Source organism: Galeopterus variegatus, unplaced genomic scaffold (genome assembly GCF_000696425.1).
Source record: "Galeopterus variegatus unplaced genomic scaffold, G_variegatus-3.0.2 Scaffold714, whole genome shotgun sequence".
In the NCBI taxonomy this organism is placed as follows: Eukaryota; Metazoa; Chordata; class Mammalia; order Dermoptera; family Cynocephalidae; genus Galeopterus; species Galeopterus variegatus.
In genome coordinates, this window is record NW_007726825.1 from 462,179 (window position 1) to 478,624 (window position 16,446).

Genomic DNA, 16,446 nt, shown 5'->3' on the forward strand with positions numbered 1-16,446 from the left:
GTCTGCGGGCGGGGCGGGGAGGGCGGGGTCGGCGGGGCGGCGGCTACACCCGTCCCCCGCCCCGTGCGGGCACCGCCGGGCCATGCACAACGGCCATTGTGTCTTCCTGCCGCGGCCCGGCCTACCACGATGGCGTCGCTGGCCCCTGTGGACAGGAAGATGTTGCTGGGGTCCGCGGGGATGCCTCCGTCACGCCTCTCGATGTACCGCGCCACATCGTCGCGGATCAGTTGGATGCCAGAGCTGACGCTGTAGGCCCCTGGGCCCGGGGGTGGAGCAGATCGGGGAGGGGGCAGGTGAGGGTGGCTGAGCCACGCTGCAGCCCTTCCGAAGGGATCGGCCTCCTCCGGCAGGCGGGTCCACCCCTCTCTGCTCCTTCCTGGGGCTTGGGCAGGGTCTGGCACCGGCACTTACCCAGGCTGTGGCCCTTGCAGGCCTGCAAGATGCGCTCCGCCCTTCTCTTGGCATCTTCGGGGAAGTCGGGGCTGCTCAGGAGATCCGGGTCTACACAGAGGGCCAGGACCTGGAAAGACCCAGTGCTGAGGCCAGGGCCTATGGGCTTGAGGATTGGGGGGCAGTGCAGGAGCCTCACCTGGCGTAGGAAGGTGATAGGCCTCTGCCCCATGGCTTGTGCATCCCCAATGTTGGCATGGATGACCTCAGTGAAGGGCTTCTTCACACCCTGTGAGGGAAGGAAGCAGACGGTAAGACTGGGCCCTGTCCTTCCCACAGCCCTTATTCCAGATGCCACTGGGGCTGGGGCCAACTCAGCTGCCCAGATGCATCCTGGAGGGTAGCAGGGGTCCAGGGCCGTACCTGGCGCAGCTCCTGCTCCAGCTCCAAGGCACGTAGCACTATGGGGCCTCGCACCGCATACTCCACCCTCCGCACGCACGGGTTCATGGTGTCCAGCGTCAGCACCTTCTCCTTCAGCCCATGCCTTGCAGCCTGGCTCTGGTCACCTGCCCTCAAGGCCATGACTCTGCTCACACCAGGCAGGAAGGCAGTTCAGGAGGCACAGGACACAGAAGTGGAGATGGGGGCAGCTGGATCCAGGCTCAGTGGGTCAGGGCAGGGGGAGGCCAGGTATGGAGGCTCAGGGTAAGAAAACACTGTCTTCACTGCAGTCTGCTGTCCCCAACTGACAGGGACAGAAAGGGCTGAAGGCACTGGGACGGCTGAGCCCCGCCCTGGGGAGCCAGAGGGAGTGAGTGAGGTGGTGGGTGGGGCTTGGGGTGAGGCCCAGTGCCCGCTCAGTGTCCCCATGACAGGGGAGCCAGAGACCCACATGGGGGTAGGGACAAATGGATGGTTCAAGCAGCTCTGAGGGACTGAGTGTGGGGTAGGGGAGGAGGGTTGAGCGCACGGGCCAGCAGCCCTGAGGGATTGGCAGAGCTGGGCAGGGGTGAACATGGTGATCCCCAAGGTGAGAGTGGAGCCCGGAGCTGCTGGAGATTTACCCCAGCAGGCCTCTGCTGAGATCTAGCCCTCTCGGCAACCCCATCTTGGCTTGGGCCAGCAGACCAGTCTCCAAGGTAACTGAGCCAGGCCTCAGGAATCCTGGGGGGGCATTGGGGGAGGGGAGTGAGGAATTCAGACTCTGGGTTCCATCCGGGCCCTCCTGGGCTGGCAGCCATGGCCTGGAGGCTGCGAGAGCACCCTGGTTGGACCTTGGTCCCTGATCAGCACGGCAAGGAGTTGGGGTGTTGGGGGGGGTAGGCTGGGCCCCAGACACATCACTCCTCAGCTGTTCTGGGCTGCTGTGCCCTTTCACCACGCACTAGCTTGGGGTTGCCCTTGGGGCCACATCCAGGCCAGGGGTGACCTAAGTTCCCCTTCCCTCTTGCTCCTGATTGGCGGGGAGGGCAAGAAGTGAGCTATGATAGGCCCTCAGAGCCCCACCTCTGCAGGCCCTACAGGGAGCTGTAAGGCCATGTCCAGGGTGGGCCTGCTCCAGGGCAGCCAGGCAGGCAGGTAAACCTGAACTGGGGGGTCAGGGAGCTGGCCCTCCGAGTGGGCTGTGGGCAGGTGGTCTGGCCCACGGGTCGCCCTAGCTCTTCTGTTCCCACTGCTGGGAGAGAAGCTGTCAGGAACCTTGAGTGGCTGGCCCACGTGTCTCTCCCCTCGCAGGGTTCTGCTCTGCTACATCTGCCTCTCAGCACACCAGGACCAAGGGCAGGTTAATATGGCCCCAGCCCCAGGCAGGGCCCACCCCTGCCCTCCCCCTGGCAGCCAGGCACCAGTGGCAGTCATAGTGGCGGGTGGATCTCTGGCAGCTGCACCACTCCACACACTAAATTTAACCAGCAGCCAGCCCCTGGCACTCCCCCAACCCTGCTAAGGACACCCCTCCAAGCACAGATGCTAGGGAAAAGGCAGTCCCTAGGGATACCAGACAGACCAGGTCAGTGCCCAGTGAAGAAGGGAGGGTGACCCAAACCCATGCCACCCAGCACTCGCCACAAAATGCTGCCCGCTGTGGAGAGGTGAACTGGCAGTGCCCTCAGCCCTCCTGCCCAAAGCCCCTAAGGGCCCCCTTGCCCTGGCACACTATACCAGCCAGCTCAGAGCCTGAGTGGCCACTGCTTGTCCCCTCTGCTAGCCCAGGAGGAAGCTGGCAGCCAGGCCCCAGGACCAGGGCTTCATGCCAGGAACTGGGGACCCACTGCTCACCCATGGAAGTTTCTGAGGCCAGCCTTGTACCTGTTTTGCCTCTCTGGCTCTGGCCCAAGAGTCTTGTGGAGACCACCACCTCCCTTTCCAGGCAAGGGACCCTGCCCCTCCAGCATGGCCTCCCCTTCCAAAGCACCCTGCTCCCCTCAGGAAAGGAAAGAGTTACAGAGGAGCCTCCAGGAAGCTGGAACATTTTGAGTGAGGGTGTGGCCTGGGCCTCACTCCCACGCAGGCCCAGGGCCAGAGCTGCCATATGCGAGCCGTGGCGTGCACCTACAGGCCTGGGTGCTCGCGGGGATGGGCGGCACCTGGGCCCAGCAGCACAACTTGCTCCCACTGTGGGGACGGTGGCCCAGCTGAGACACAACAAGGCTTGGTGGCAAAAACAGCCCTTTATCAAGAATCACTGGATAAAAAGTCTGCAGCTGGAGACCCCCAAGTACGGCTTCTCCCACAGGTCCATCCCTGAGAGGCAGCCAGTGTCCTGGGTAGTGGGAGCCAGGAAAGCTCCACGGTGGTTGCCCACCTGCAGCACCAGGGCACTGGGGAGGACTCCAGGGACGGGGTCACAAGGCAACCTCTGAGTGGCTTGGGGATGGGACCCCTGCCATCTTGAGCTGGCAGCCCTCACATGAGCAGGCAGCAGGGCCTCTTCTCAGGAGCCTCATCTGAGGGGGCTGTGAGCTTGAGCAGAGGTGGGTCCCCACCCATCCTGAAGGCACAGTCGGGCTGAGGGGTCTCAGTGTCAGCAGGCAGGCCAGACTCAGGGGTCTCAGGCCCCTCGGATGGAGGTCGCTGCAGCTTGGAGGCCGCTCGCTGACGCTTGAGCTCCGCCAGGGTGTGGTGGGCCTTGTCCCTGACAAGGGCATGGGGGGCAGTACTCTCCAGCGGGCTCAGCTGGTAGGAGATGCTCCGGTCTAGCCGCTTGGAGTACAGGTGCCGCCCTGGGGGGCCCCCTACACGGCCATTGTGCGGCCTGGCTACCTTGGGGTTGTCCTCCTGTGGGTAGAGCACAGCCCCAGAGGCAGTCAGGAAGCACCCCTCTTTCCTCCCTGGCCTCGGACTCCCAGCAGTGTGGTCGTGGAGGGACAGCCATGACGGGGCGGGGCACTAGCCCAGTCTAGGGACACAGGATCTTGGGCCCTACTGCCTACACAAGGGAGCCAGTGCGGAGGGCGAGGGCCAGGCCCACCCAGTGCTGGGGCAGAGCAGGGGCGGGGTGCTCACCTCTGCAGGCAACGGCTGGAGCTCAGCATCCGTCTGTCTGTCTTCATCGTCCTCAGGCGGCTCCGGGCTGGTGGATGGCTGTTGCCACACGATGGCCTCACGGGCATGCTCCTTGCGGTACAGGTTGGTGCGCTGGGTCAGGCTCGCCCGCCTCACCACCTTCCTGGGAGAGAGGGGGAGGGTCAGAGAAAGATGCCCCCCACCCCAAAGACTCTGCCCCAGAGTTCGACATGCCACTGACATTGATGGGGGGAAGGGGGATGGACGGGCAGCAGGGCCTGTGCCAGCAGAACGGGGCGTCGCTCACCCGCGGCTGCCCGCGCTGGAGGTGCGGCGGCGCAGCAGGGAGCGCTGGCGGCCCTGGGCGCGGAGGAGTGCGTCATGCTTGTGCTTCAGCTCCAGCAGCTTGGCCCGCACCTCCTCGTCCCCACACACATCTGAGGAGAAGGCGCAGGGGTCAGGGACGCCCTCCTGCCTGTCCCCTCCACCAGGTGAAGGCAACCCCCTGTAGCTCACCAAGTGGCGTCTCGTCCATCAGGGACTTTCCATTCAAGTCGGCCCCATGTGCCACAAGCAGCTCCACCAGGTGCACCTGCAGGTGGCCACTGGGACTGCTGAAGGCTGGGCCCCGGAGCCCGCCCCCAGTCTCCACCCTCGCCCCCATGCTCCACCCTGCACTCACCTGGCCCCAGTAGGCTGCTGCATGCAGCGGCTCCCAGCCGTCGCAGTCCTTGGCGCTCAAGCTGGCTCGATGCTCCAGCAGCACAGCAGCCGCCTCGCTGAACCCATTGGCCGCGGCAATATGCAGCTGCAGGCAAGCCACCCAGCCCTCAACTCCAGCCCCACGGCCCTCTAGCAGCAGTCCCCAGCCCCATCGCACCCTGCCCCGTGGCCAGTCCTTACCAGCGTGGCCCCATGGTCCCCAGGGACATCAAGGTCGGCCCCAGCCTGCAGCAGACTCCGGATATCGTCCAGCATGCACAGCTCTGGCACAGCCCGGGCCTCTTCGATGCAGTCCTGGGTGATGCCTGCCGGGCAGCAGGCTCAGGGAGAGCACATGCCATACCCCAACCCACTCAGGCAGGCGCCGCACACTCACCGCGGTCGGCCATGGCAGTTTCAAGGCAGTCCAGGGTCTGCTCATCCTCACAAAGGTCATAGGGCATGTTCCCATCGGTGTTGACTGCCAGGAGATTGGCGCCACTGCAGGGAGGACAGACAGGGCCGCTGGCCACAGGCTTCATATACCTGGCTCCTGAGCGAGGCCCTCAGCCTCGGGCTGCTCCTCAGGAAGTGCAGGGCAGATGAAGAGGAGGAGGCCCAGCCCCAGACACCACCCTGCAGCCGACCTGTCTGGGCTCCGAGTTCCTCGCACCTGTCTGTCCCCATCAACGTGCACGGTAGGCCCACCTGCTGGGGGGTGGTGCAGGGACTCTGGGGACCCCAGGGAGCAGAAGGTGGGGGGAGGGAAGCAGGCCACTGGCTGGAGAGCACCACAGAGCTGCATAGAGCCCAGAACACAGATGAGGGTGCCCATGTGCAGTGGAGGAGCAGGGCCAGGGAGCCCCAGGTGTTCCAGGGGACCTGCTTGTGGACCTCCCACCACTGCCCCAGCAGGCCTGCCAGCTGCACACCCCCACTGGCACTGCTATCCACCTGCACACCCACCTGACTTTGCCTGGAGCACTCCAAGGATGGTCTGAGCCCTGACCCTCTGTCCTACTGGAGGGGCATGGAGTTCCAGGGGCCAGGAGGGAGGGAGTCTCCTGGATCCTGCTGAAGCTTCAGCCTCCTCTTACTCAGAGGTGATGTTCAGGACCCCTACCCTGCTCTACCTACCTCCTCATTAAAAGTAAAGACACCACACGTGCCCAGGTGTGCCCTCGTCCCAAGCCCACCTGGCCTCTTCATTCCCGTCCTCCCCTTGCCCATTCCACTCTCATCTCTGACAGAAACAGCCTTTCTCTGTACAGACCCTAGGGAGGCCCTCAGGCCAGAACGGAAGGTCCAAATCTGCCCTCTTGCAGGAGGATGCATGTTGGGTGGGCCCTGAGCACATATGCATCCCCTGGGGCCCCGGGTGCTGCTCTCAAAAAAGGTAAGGGGTGAACGAACACAGGAGGCCAAGACCAGGCAGCTACAGAGAGCAGCCCCTCCAGGTGCAGGTGGCCGCAGGCCCTACCGGGCAATGAGCAGCTCCACCAGGTGCAGATGGCCACAAGTGGCTGCGGCATGCAGAGGCGTCCAGCACTCACTGTCGCAGGCGTTGACATTGGCCCCAGCCTCCAGGAGCTGCTGCACCATCTCGCGGAAGTCGTCAATGCAGCACTGCAAACCATGCAGCCTCAGCAGCTGCAGCCCCAGCCCACCCCTGCCCTGCCCGCCCCCAGCGTGGCTGACCTGGTGGAGCGCTGTCAGGCCATCCTCATTGGCCAGGTCAGGACTGACCCCACTCCCAAGGAACTGGCGGACTGCAAGAAGGAGGAGTGAGGTTGGGTAGGGTCTTGTGGCAGCCTGTGCTGTCCCTGTTCAGGCCTCTGGGCCAACTATGCTGCCGCCCAGGGATCAGGAAAGGCAAAAACAGACACAGATAGCAGGAGGCACACCACAGCCCAGGGTGAGGGCTCAGGAGCACTGGGCTTCCATCTGCCTCCAACCTCTCAGACCCCCAGGACAGGTCCTCCCCTGTATGAGCAGCCCTCCAGCACTGCCACACCATCCCCCAGCCCAGAGAGGAATTCCCGCCCTGCAGCTGCTGCAGCCTGGAGTGCAGGTACGGGAGGCACATGACTCCCCAGACACCAAGAGCCTTCAGAACCAACACTGAGAGCCTTTAGAACCAACGGGACCCTGCCCCCGTCCCCCTGACCAGCAGCACTGGGCCCGTCTGCCCCCGTCCCCCTGACCAGCAGCACTGGGCCCGTCTGCCCCCGTCCCCCTGGCCTGCAGCACAGGGCCTGTCTGCCCCCGTCCCCCTGGCCTGCTCCCTCTGCTCTTCCCTGATGACTAGCCCCAGGCTCCTCATTCCCCTTCAGAGGTCCCATCTCAGGCTCTCACCAAGGCCACCAGGTTGTCCCTGGCCATGCAGCAGGACACGCCCTCCCTCCTACAGCTCCCCCTTGGCCCACTGCACACCTGCAGCACCTCCTCCACCTCCGAGCCTATTGGGAGGGCATTGCCCACTCCTCACCCTCCGCCCTAGAGGCAGGCAGGAAGGGGCCCTCAGGAGCCACCAAGATGCCTCTTCCGCCAGACCCCATGGACCCAGAAATGGAACCTGCACGCAGCCAGAGAAGCAAGGTCAGGACACAGGGGAGCAGCAGGAAGCCTGTCAAAAGCTCCAGCCTATTATCCAGCTGGGAAGGTTCCGACACAGAGCAAGGAGTCAAAGGCAGACTCAGGGGTAGGCGTGGAGAGGAGGCCTGCCTGTGTGGGATCCGGGCCTCACCCTAACCTGGCTGGCCCTGTTTTCCAGCTCTCTAACCCACGGAGATGAGCATTACCATCCTACTCTGGAGGTGGAGACACAGGACCCAAGCATGCAGGGACCAGGGCTCTCCTGAGCATCCCAGTACCAAGCAAGAGGCAGTGACGGCTATCACGACCTCCAGGCTAGCTGAGCCCAGTGCAAAGCACCCACAACTAGCCCACCTCACAGCAAGACCCCTCTGTGCTCAGCCCCTGCCTAAAGGACAGCTGTCCTGGCACGGCCTGGCCTCAGAGCTGCCCACAGCTCAGGGCTTGCATGTGGGGGCCCCAGGGCCGCCCTGTGGCCAAGGAAGCAGGCTAGATCCAGGGGCTGGGGGCCAGGGCCCAGGAGCTGTGGACAGGACCAGCCCCAAGCCCTGCCCAGATGGATGGGGAAAGGCTGTCCACTGTGTGCTGCCCTGGGGCTCCACCACACTCACCTTCCTCCAGGTCATTTCGAGCAGCGGCCTCCAGAAGCGCAACACTGGGAGGGAAGAGGACCTGCTTGTGGGGCCCTCGGCCAGCTGCCTTTTTCTGTGGCTGCTCCCCATGGCCCTGCTTGACCTGGGCCTCCTTCTCAGCCTGGGCCCACATCTTCACCTGCTGGGCACGTCGCTTCTGGGCATGCTTCAGCCGCTCCTGGGTGCTCATCCTGCCCACCATGGGCATCTCTGCCAGCAGCTCCAGGTGCTCGGCCATGGCGGGGGCTGCTCGGGCACCAGGGCAGGGAGCTTGGGAGCCAAGCCAGGCTGAGGGGAGGGGCAGCGGGCTGGACTGGCACCCTCGGGGGCATCCCCTTCCCAAGGCTCAGTGCCCTCTGCCCCTGGCAGATCTGGTTTAGGAGGCCCCACGCCGTGACCAGGTGCAGGCAACACTGAGGGGCATGGGCCCCAGGCAGGGAGGGCAACGTGGGAGGGCGCCCGCAGCCTGCTCTCCAGGTAGGCTCCTCAGCTGCCCAGCCAGCAGGGCCTCCACACAGGCAGCGCCTTGCCTCCGGCTCGGGGTCAGGGTGCACAGCCTGTGGGAAGCAACCTCAAGATCTGGCCAGCCTCAGTCCAGGGTCTGAAGCTAATTACCCAGATGACAAAGTTCCAGCTCCTGGCACTGTGCCGAGGGAAGGGAGGGGAGGGCCAATGCACAGCAGCCCCTGTGAGCCCCTGACAGCTCTCGGCTCACCTCCCAGGCCTCAGGAGCCTGGGTGGGGCCTGGGAGCAGCCATGGCCCAGGCCCCTCCCCTGTCTGTCTCCACAGTCAGCACATCAATACCAATGAAGAGATGTGGCTGCAGGGGCAGAAGTGTGGTTAGTCCTGGGGTCCCAGGGCCCAGTGCCCAGGGTTGAGGCTCTCCGGGCAGCCAGGGCACCGAGGGCACAGGTGGGCCCGTTGCTTGTGTTCTCAGGAGAGCCTCTCCTTCTGGCAGTGTACACACCTGGGGAGCAAGGAACAAGGAAGCAGGTGGAGGTGGATCCGGGGCGGGGCACGTTGAGTCTCAGGGGAGACTGGGCTCCCTGGGTCTCAGGGTCCTGCTGTGTGAGGCCAACCCTCTGCCCACAGCGAGCACTGCAGGACAACAGTTCTGGGGGTGTTCTGCCCCACATTCAGGAAGGGCAGGGGAAGGGGCACCTCAGGCTCCCTCCACCCTTTCCACAGAGGGCTGCCCAAGGCTGTGCAGCTCAAACAACAAAGGCAGGAGGATTGCCACTCCCAGCCAAGCCTTCCCCATGAGGCTACCCCTCCAAGGCCAGGCACTGTCCCCAGGCTGGGTCTCTTCCTCACCAGGCTGCCTGGCCCAGGCATCAATACTTCAGCTAGCCCGGGTCATGTGGACGCAGGCACAGGTGGCCCTCCTAGCTTGGGGTCTATTGGGACAGACAGAGACATCCCTGCTAAAGTACCCACCACAACCTCAGTCCTACTCAGCACACCAGGTGTGGTCACTAGTCTGGTCACCCGCTGTTCCTCAGAAGGCACTAGCCATGCTCTGCCCAGAGGATGCCCACGGGGAGCCCCATTCTCCACTCAGCCCGGCCTTGTGGCCATCTCGGTACTGACCCACTTTTCTCTGGCAAGACCTACACACAGGGGTCTCAGCAGATGCCCCCTTCTTTCAGGAAGGGTGCTGTCCTGGGCCATGTCAAGTTAGGTCAGTCAGGGGCCCCTGATTTCACAGATCTAACTCTGCGAGCCTGGCCTCAGAGGCTTCCTGGGGGCAGGACCATCAAGTCATGTGGCCCCAGCCCTCAGCCTGGCTGACTCTCTGCCAGGTGAAGAGCTTTCCCAGGCAGTGCTCTCCCTCTGAGCAGCCTGCTCCCAGGTTTGGCCACGTCAGACCACTGACGCCAGAGCAGGCACGGACTGCCCCGGCTCCCCAGGCCTGCTCTGGTCCTCTAGAGAAACAGCATCCCCACTGGAGACACGCCAGGGGCCAGGTGCTGCAGGTGTCCTGCCAGCTCCCCCTCCAAGAGGACAGGGGGTTCCAGGCGCCGCCTGGACGTGGCAGAGCCTCCCTCCCTGCTGGCCACCACAGTGCACACCCTCCTCCCTGACAGGGCTGCCACGGTGGGACCTTCACCTCTCTGTTGTCAGCATCTCTGGGCCTGCCAGGGAAGCTGACTGGATAGCAGCCCCCTGCCCTCACCTCTGCCCAAAGAGATCACAGCAGAGTGCCAACCGCTGCCCGGCCCCCAGTCTCCAACCACCAGAGAGAAGATGAAGAAGATTTAAGAGACGTCACCTGCCACCTCTATCATTTAATAGAAGAAAAGACATTCTGATGCCCTGTCCTACAGAAAAAAACAACCTGCGCGCAGCAACTGCTTTTCAGGTGGGGACACGCTGTCTCTTGATTTTCTCATTCTGAGGCACGTCCACAAGAATTCATCAGGGAGCAGCACCTCGGGAGGCCGAACCTCCGGGGCCACAGCCCCTCTGGCTACAGCAGGAAGAAAGGGCAGGAGGCTGGTGGGCTGCAGACCCGGCCCCCCAAAGCCCCAGGCAGCATGAGAAGTCTGTCCTCCCTGCCACACAGCTCACAGGGTGCTTATCCCCTGATCCTGGCAGGCCCCCTTCCAGGAGTCCTGGGCCACCTCAGTAGCTGCTCTTTGCTGCAAGGAGACTGCCTGAGGGCAGTCTCCATGTGACCTCAAGCTGGTCCCTGCCCTGCCTGAAGGCCCAACTGCATGTTCTGAGATAAATGGAGGTGCCCAAGGTGAGTCCATCTCAGAGTCCCAGGGCCCCACCACAGAGAGTGCCCATCCCGGGACAGGCCTCTATGCAGGCGGCCTCTCCGTGCCCAGATCCCCTGAGGCTGAGCCCTAGGCTTCCAGCCCTCCTTGTCCCCTGGACGCTGCCTGCCTAGCCTCCCTTCCCAGAGGTCAGCCTCAGAGGGATAAGGCCAGCCAAAGGCCAGCGGCAGCAGGTCTGAGGCTTCCAGGAGAAGAGGGTGCCTCCCGCCTACCTGAATCTTGGCTGCCCCAGCTGAACTTCACCAAGCCTTGGACCCTCCTCCCAGCCACAGGACGAACGAGGAACAGCCTGCCAGAGCCTGGAAGCCTCAGTCTTGGCCGAGACACCGAGCCACAGTGGCCTACTCCAAAGAGTCCCACCAAATGGCCACCACACCACACCAAGGCCAAGAAGGTACTGGACAGGACGGCTCCCACCCTAGTCTACAGTCCTCCCCCAAGCTGGTCACCTGCTGTTCCTCAGAAGGTGAGGAATCTGTCCCTGGAATGTCAAACAGAGATAATGTGGTCAGTTTATTCCAGAGCCCAGACAAGCTGCACAGAAGTGTGAGACCCAGGTGGGGGCGCCTCCTGGAAGGACACTGGCCACTGCCCTCACTCCCACCCCACCGTCCCCACTACCACAGCCTTCCTGCCGCAGGTCCCTGACATCATCCTCTTTTTCCACATGGGGAAGTTAGGGCCTTGCTAAATCCAGAGTCCCCTGTTAGCCACTGCACCATGAGAGCCTGTGAGAGGCAGCAAGTACCGCATTATTCACCCAGGGGGGTAAGGGGTAGGTGGAGGTCATGCCCTGTTCAGAGAGAAGAAAGAAACAAAGAGCCAGACGGAAGAGTCTCAGGGACATGCTGAGAGGGAGGACGGGGTGCAGGGGAGCTGTGTCTGCGAGGAGGGCAGGAGATAGGGCCCACTGCAGCCTCCCCACGCTTGTGGGTGGGGCTCCATGTAGCATGGCTCTTTGAAGGGGCACACTTGACGGTGCACCTCCAAACCTGAAAGGCACACCTTCTGACGGCCCCACTTCTAGGACCCCCTACAAGGCCCCCACAGCAGGTCAGGCAGGGAGCCAGGGTGGTGCTGTGGAGGTCAAGAGAAGAGAGTTCTCTGCCTCCTGGGCTGCGTGCTGCAGGGCAGGGGCAGCGTCAGGGCCGGGCCCAGCACCCTGCCTGCCAGCCCTCCCTCTTTACAACCCTGTGTGCTTAGGCTTGTTGGAGTCGGTTCCTGTGACCACCAACCAAGAGTTGGTTTTATTTGTAGCAATACCTATAACAGCAAAAAATGGGAAGCTACCCCGATGCCCATCATTCCGGGAAAGGTAAATTACGTACAGCCAATCCATAGAATAACATCTATACGCACCTGTCTGTCACACAAGGAGAGGTGGATCTCAATGTCATGGGCATGTGGACATGGACAGGGACTCCACCACCCTGGTTAAAGATGTCACACGGACAAGCCTCAACTATTTTCATGGGCAGAGAGGACTCTGCGGATGGGACTGCAGTGACAGACTCTCAGTGGGGCCGCTGACGCAGGGCTCATTAGCAGCCGGGAATCCTGGGACATGCTGAACCTCATCCATAAACTGACCCCAGTACCTAGTGTCCCACCAGGGTGAGGGGAGGCCCTCCAGCCAACTGCAGGTCCCTGTCCCCTCCCCCACCCTGGCCTGGCAACCAGCAGTTCACCTGTGAAGACTCTGCCACTCAAGTCCAGGTGGGGGTCTTCTCAACACCGCAGGGAGAACTGCCACCACCCCACAGCGGCACCCCCCCGAGGGCGTTATCTTCCCAGCTGGCCTCTTCCACCACACGAATGGTGTGCTGTGGGCACGACCACTTCCTGCTCTTCTGCAACTTTCAGCCGTGTGCCAGCACCTGGAAGAGGGGCCTCTGTCAGTGTTGGTGAGGGGCTGAGGGAGCCGCAGCTTCTCAGAGGCAGGCACAGCTCAGCATGGCCAAGGAGACAAGCCCAGGCCCAAGGCTCCCTGTGGCCCACACTGTCCATTCAGGGAAGGAGACAAATGCCCCGAGACGCCGGAATGTGACAGCAGCAGCTGTAAGGGGCCGCAGGTGCTGGAGAGGAGGCCTGGCTGTGCTCTGGGGGCAGAACAGGAGGGGGACAGGCTCCTCCCTCACACGGCATGTGGTCTACGTCTGGGGGACTGCAGAGGATGGCAGGACGTGCATCTACACATCACACCACATCACGGTGACCAGCATGGAAGGCAAAAGGACGTCCAGGGCAGAGGAAGGAGAGGCAGCACTGCAGGGGCCTCTGCAGCCACAGGAAGCTCTGGGGAGGATGCCCACCAGCAAATCGCTGAGAAGAGACAGGGAGGGTGTCTCAGGTGGGTGGGCTGCTCCAGCCTGGACTGGTTACGCCCTGCGGGCCCACAGGGTGCTCTGAAGCAGCAGCAGCCTAGGGAAGCTGATGGCTGGACAGACTGAGGGGTGCAGTCTGGGCACTTTCGCCCCTGCGACCATGGGAGGCAGCACGGCATCCCCATGGGGCACGGTGCGAGGCCCGCCTCCACTCTGTCCTGTCCTGAGAAGTTCACTGCACAGGCAGGGAGGATCTGAAATGCCATCTGGCCACTCACAGCAGCAGTGTTCATGACAGAAAATAGTGGAAATGACCTGAATGTCTATCAAAGGGGTCTTGTAAGAAAGCTTCCTATGTAATGTCACAGAAGGGTCGCTAAGAAGTAATGTTTGTTCAGTGAAGAAAGTATAAGATCATGTATATAATATGCTACTTGTGTGAAAAAGGAATGAACTAAGAACACACATTTGCATTTGCATAAGAAACAAGATTAAAAGACACCAGAAATGAACGAAAGTGGGACAGGCGGAGGGACTTGTGTTCAGTCCTTGTGTATTGTTCAGCTGGGAGACATTAAAGAGTAACCTCGTCAGAAGCAATGTTCAGAGCTGTTTTGGGCAGGGCGGGTGTGAAGTGCCTCAGCACAGGTATCAGGTTGGGGTATGGAGAAGGAAAAGCTCATGCTAGGTTCTGGCCACACAGCGGGACCAGGGGTGGCTGCAGTGGGGGTGGGGATGCAGGCGGATGAAGGCCACACTGACGGCCGGGCAGAGTGATGTGACCAGATCCTGCCAAGAAGCTAAGGCACAGGAGACAAGCTGGAACCGGCACACCCCACAGCAGGGAGTGGAAAGGACAGGACGGTGGACGGCAAGAGTCACTGGACTGAGGAGCAACAGGCAGTTGCATGTGAAGAAAGGGCCAGAGAGAGCGGACGGAGAGAGTGCCGGGAGCAAGACTAGCAGTGAACACAGAGGAGGAGCCAAGGAAAGACCAGGGCCAGGGAGACCAGGAGCACACGGCCAGGAGGCAGGTCCTGCAGGAAGCCCTGGCAGCAGCAGGGAGGCCCCAGAGCCCACGTCGCATGGGAGATCCACATGGGGCCCGTGGGGGGGGACTCAGTACAGGGGCTGGACGGTGGGTAGTTGCCTGGAAAAACAGGGTGGGACCCCACCTCACTCCTCACACCAAAATAAACCCCAGGCTCATCACACAAGTCCTTAAGACTTGAGGACTTAACCTCAAGGGAAAAATAAAGTACAAGAAGCAGAAAGAGAACATGTTTTGTAATCCAGCAAAGGGGAAAGCCTTTCTAACCTCAACTCAAAACCCAGAAACTTAAGAGAAAAGCTGATAAATCCAACTGCACTCAATCTTCAAAATGTCTGCATCATAAAAACTAAACAGGGGGCTGGCTGGTCAGCTCACTTGGTTAGAGCATGGTGTTGGTAACACCAAGGTCAAGGGTTCAGATCCCCATGCTAACCAGCCACAAAAAAAAACCAACCCAGATATATGTAAAAGGTGAAGGAATAAAACTTCTATAAGACTCAACCCCAAAAACACAGTTTATAAAGCGAAAAGCTGATAAACTGGACCTCACCAAAATCACGAACTCTTGCTCTGCTGAAGGCCCTGTGTCGAAGGTGAACAGACGAACTGCACACTGAGCAGATGGCCCCTCAAGGACCCAAGGGTGCAGACAAGGCCATGAACAGGTGCTCACTACTAGGGAACCACTAGGGAAATGCAAACTAAAACTGCAGTGAGGATGGGGTCTCACACATCAGTGGGAGGAACGTCAGATGGGACAGCACCTGGAAAATAGCCTAGGGGCCGGCCCATGACTCGCTCGGGAGAGCGTGGTGCTGACAACACCAAGCCGAGGGTTAAGATCCCCTTAGTGGTCATCTTTATAGAAAAAAAAAAAGAAAACAGCTTGGCAGTCTCTTAACACAAACAATTAAACGTGCAGCCACCACAGGGCCCAGCAACCACACTCAGGGGCATGTATCCCAGAGATGGAATTTTAAGTCACACAAAAAACCGTACATGCACGTTCAGAGCAACCTTATTCACAATAGCCAAAACCCAGAAACAACCAAACGCCCTGCGGCAGGCAGAGCACAGCGCTGAGGACTCCTCTGCAGCTGAGAGGAGCAGACTCAAGCCACCCACAACCTGGACAGACCTCAGGGCGCTATGCTGCTCTCAGAGGTCACACACGGCATAAGTCTGTTTACAGACACTCTTTTTTTTTCTTTAGGGAAGCAGGATCGACCCTCTGCATGTTCAAGTGGGACATGCTGGTGCCATCGTTGACACAAGTACAGAGATGATGGCAACAGAACAGTCATGCCAGGTTAAACATCAGTGCTCGTGGGAGTAGCTTTTTACAGTGGGGGTGGAGCTGAGTACCCTCCCCTCAGTAACTCATGGGAATGGGGGAATCCGGGAACCCATTCTGAGGCCACACAGAAACTGCTCTTGTCACCTCGCCAATGCCAGCCACTGGTCCAATTTCAGTCTGCACAGACGAGAAACCAAACTTTGCCCATGTCCTCAAAGATGAACGTCACCACCCAGCCGGTGCCCCTGGAGGAGATCGCTATGAGGATTGCTACCACCAGCCAGAGCGGGCTTCTTTTTCATGGAGGGAAGGAAAAGCTGCCGCAGGAGAAACGGTGTTCCCACCTACAGCCCCCGGGAGCACACACTGGCACAGCACACCGCTTTTGGCCCTTGGCTGACACTAACCGGTTCAGCTGCTCTGTTGGCTACAGCGCCGCTACCGCCACAGTCGCCACACTGCTGTAAATGGTAAAACCACAGAGATGGAGCAGAGAAGAGTGGCTCCCACGAGCTGGGACGCTAAGAGGGCAGCTCCAGAGGTCCTTGTAATGGACTATACTGCGTGTGACAGTGCTGCACAGAGCCAGTGCACATGCGAGTGTTAAAGCTGCAGAATCAATGAGGCCCATGTGGCATGTGTCAGCGTCCCCTTGAGGAACTGCATTCTACAGCTAGGCACGATGTCACCATGGGGGAATCCAGGGACTCTGCAGGGGATCTCTGAGCCATTTCTTACAACTGTATGTGAATCTACAACTATCTCAAAATAAAAAGTCTAAAAATAAACAGAATGACGGAGAAGCCAGAGTGGGGAATGACATCTGCAGTACATAACTAACAACGGGTATAAAGAGAACGAACAAAAGCAAAAACAAAACCACCGCCTAGAAGAAAAATGGGCCAAAGACTTCAACAGCCAGTTCACGAGATCAGGACAATCAATCAGTACAAAACAGTGCTCCAGGCCATCAGCCGCCAGGGACATGCACACGGCCCCATCCCCACAAGCCACTACACACCCAGCAAAACAGAATTAAAAAGACCTCAGAGACCAAGTGCTGGGGAGGATGCCAGACGCCCGTGAGGAGCACCCACGTCCTCACTGCCTGTCCCCTCCAGGCACTGCCTCCAATAAGACTATGTGATGTGATCCCGC

The 16,446-nt window shown here is 60.8% G+C and overlaps 2 protein-coding genes across 2 annotated transcripts in view; both read right to left on the reverse strand.

Moving 5' to 3' along the window:
* Positions 1-978, reverse strand: part of GPT (glutamic-pyruvate transaminase (alanine aminotransferase)) — a 2,786-nt gene extending 1,808 nt beyond the window's left edge. The window contains exons 1-4 of the mRNA XM_008571753.1: positions 817-978; positions 593-682; positions 415-523; positions 126-259 (exon numbers count right to left, since the gene is read on the reverse strand). Of these exons, the coding sequence (XP_008569975.1) occupies positions 126-259; positions 415-523; positions 593-682; positions 817-978 (495 nt within the window). The remainder of the gene's footprint in view (positions 1-125; positions 260-414; positions 524-592; positions 683-816) is intronic.
* A 2,068-nt stretch (positions 979-3,046) lies between these two features.
* PPP1R16A (protein phosphatase 1, regulatory subunit 16A) lies at positions 3,047-8,170 on the reverse strand. Its single transcript, XM_008571736.1, has 10 exons — positions 7,809-8,170; positions 6,301-6,371; positions 6,083-6,228; positions 5,000-5,103; positions 4,804-4,928; positions 4,583-4,708; positions 4,417-4,492; positions 4,208-4,337; positions 3,901-4,063; positions 3,047-3,672 (listed from the first exon to the last, which is right to left on the reverse strand). Exons 1-10 carry the CDS (start codon positions 8,065-8,067, stop codon positions 3,301-3,303), a joined length of 1,572 nt encoding a protein of 523 aa, XP_008569958.1. The 5' UTR covers positions 8,068-8,170; the 3' UTR covers positions 3,047-3,300.
* Positions 8,171-16,446: the final 8,276 nt, after the last annotated feature.

What these genes read in the sequence shown, in the direction of transcription:
- PPP1R16A (XM_008571736.1), bottom strand. Translation starts at nt 8,067, where the DNA reads ATGGCCGAGCACCTGGAGCTGCTGGCAGAGATGCCCATGGTGGGCAGG. An exon ending in GCCTGACAGCGCTCCACCAG is followed by an intron (nt 6,229 to 6,300) that starts GTCAGCCACGCT and finishes CATGGTTTGCAG; the next exon opens with TGCTGCATTGACGACTTCCG. An exon ending in GGGACCATGGGGCCACGCTG is followed by an intron (nt 4,709 to 4,803) that starts GTAAGGACTGGC and finishes GCTTGCCTGCAG; the next exon opens with CTGCATATTGCCGCGGCCAA.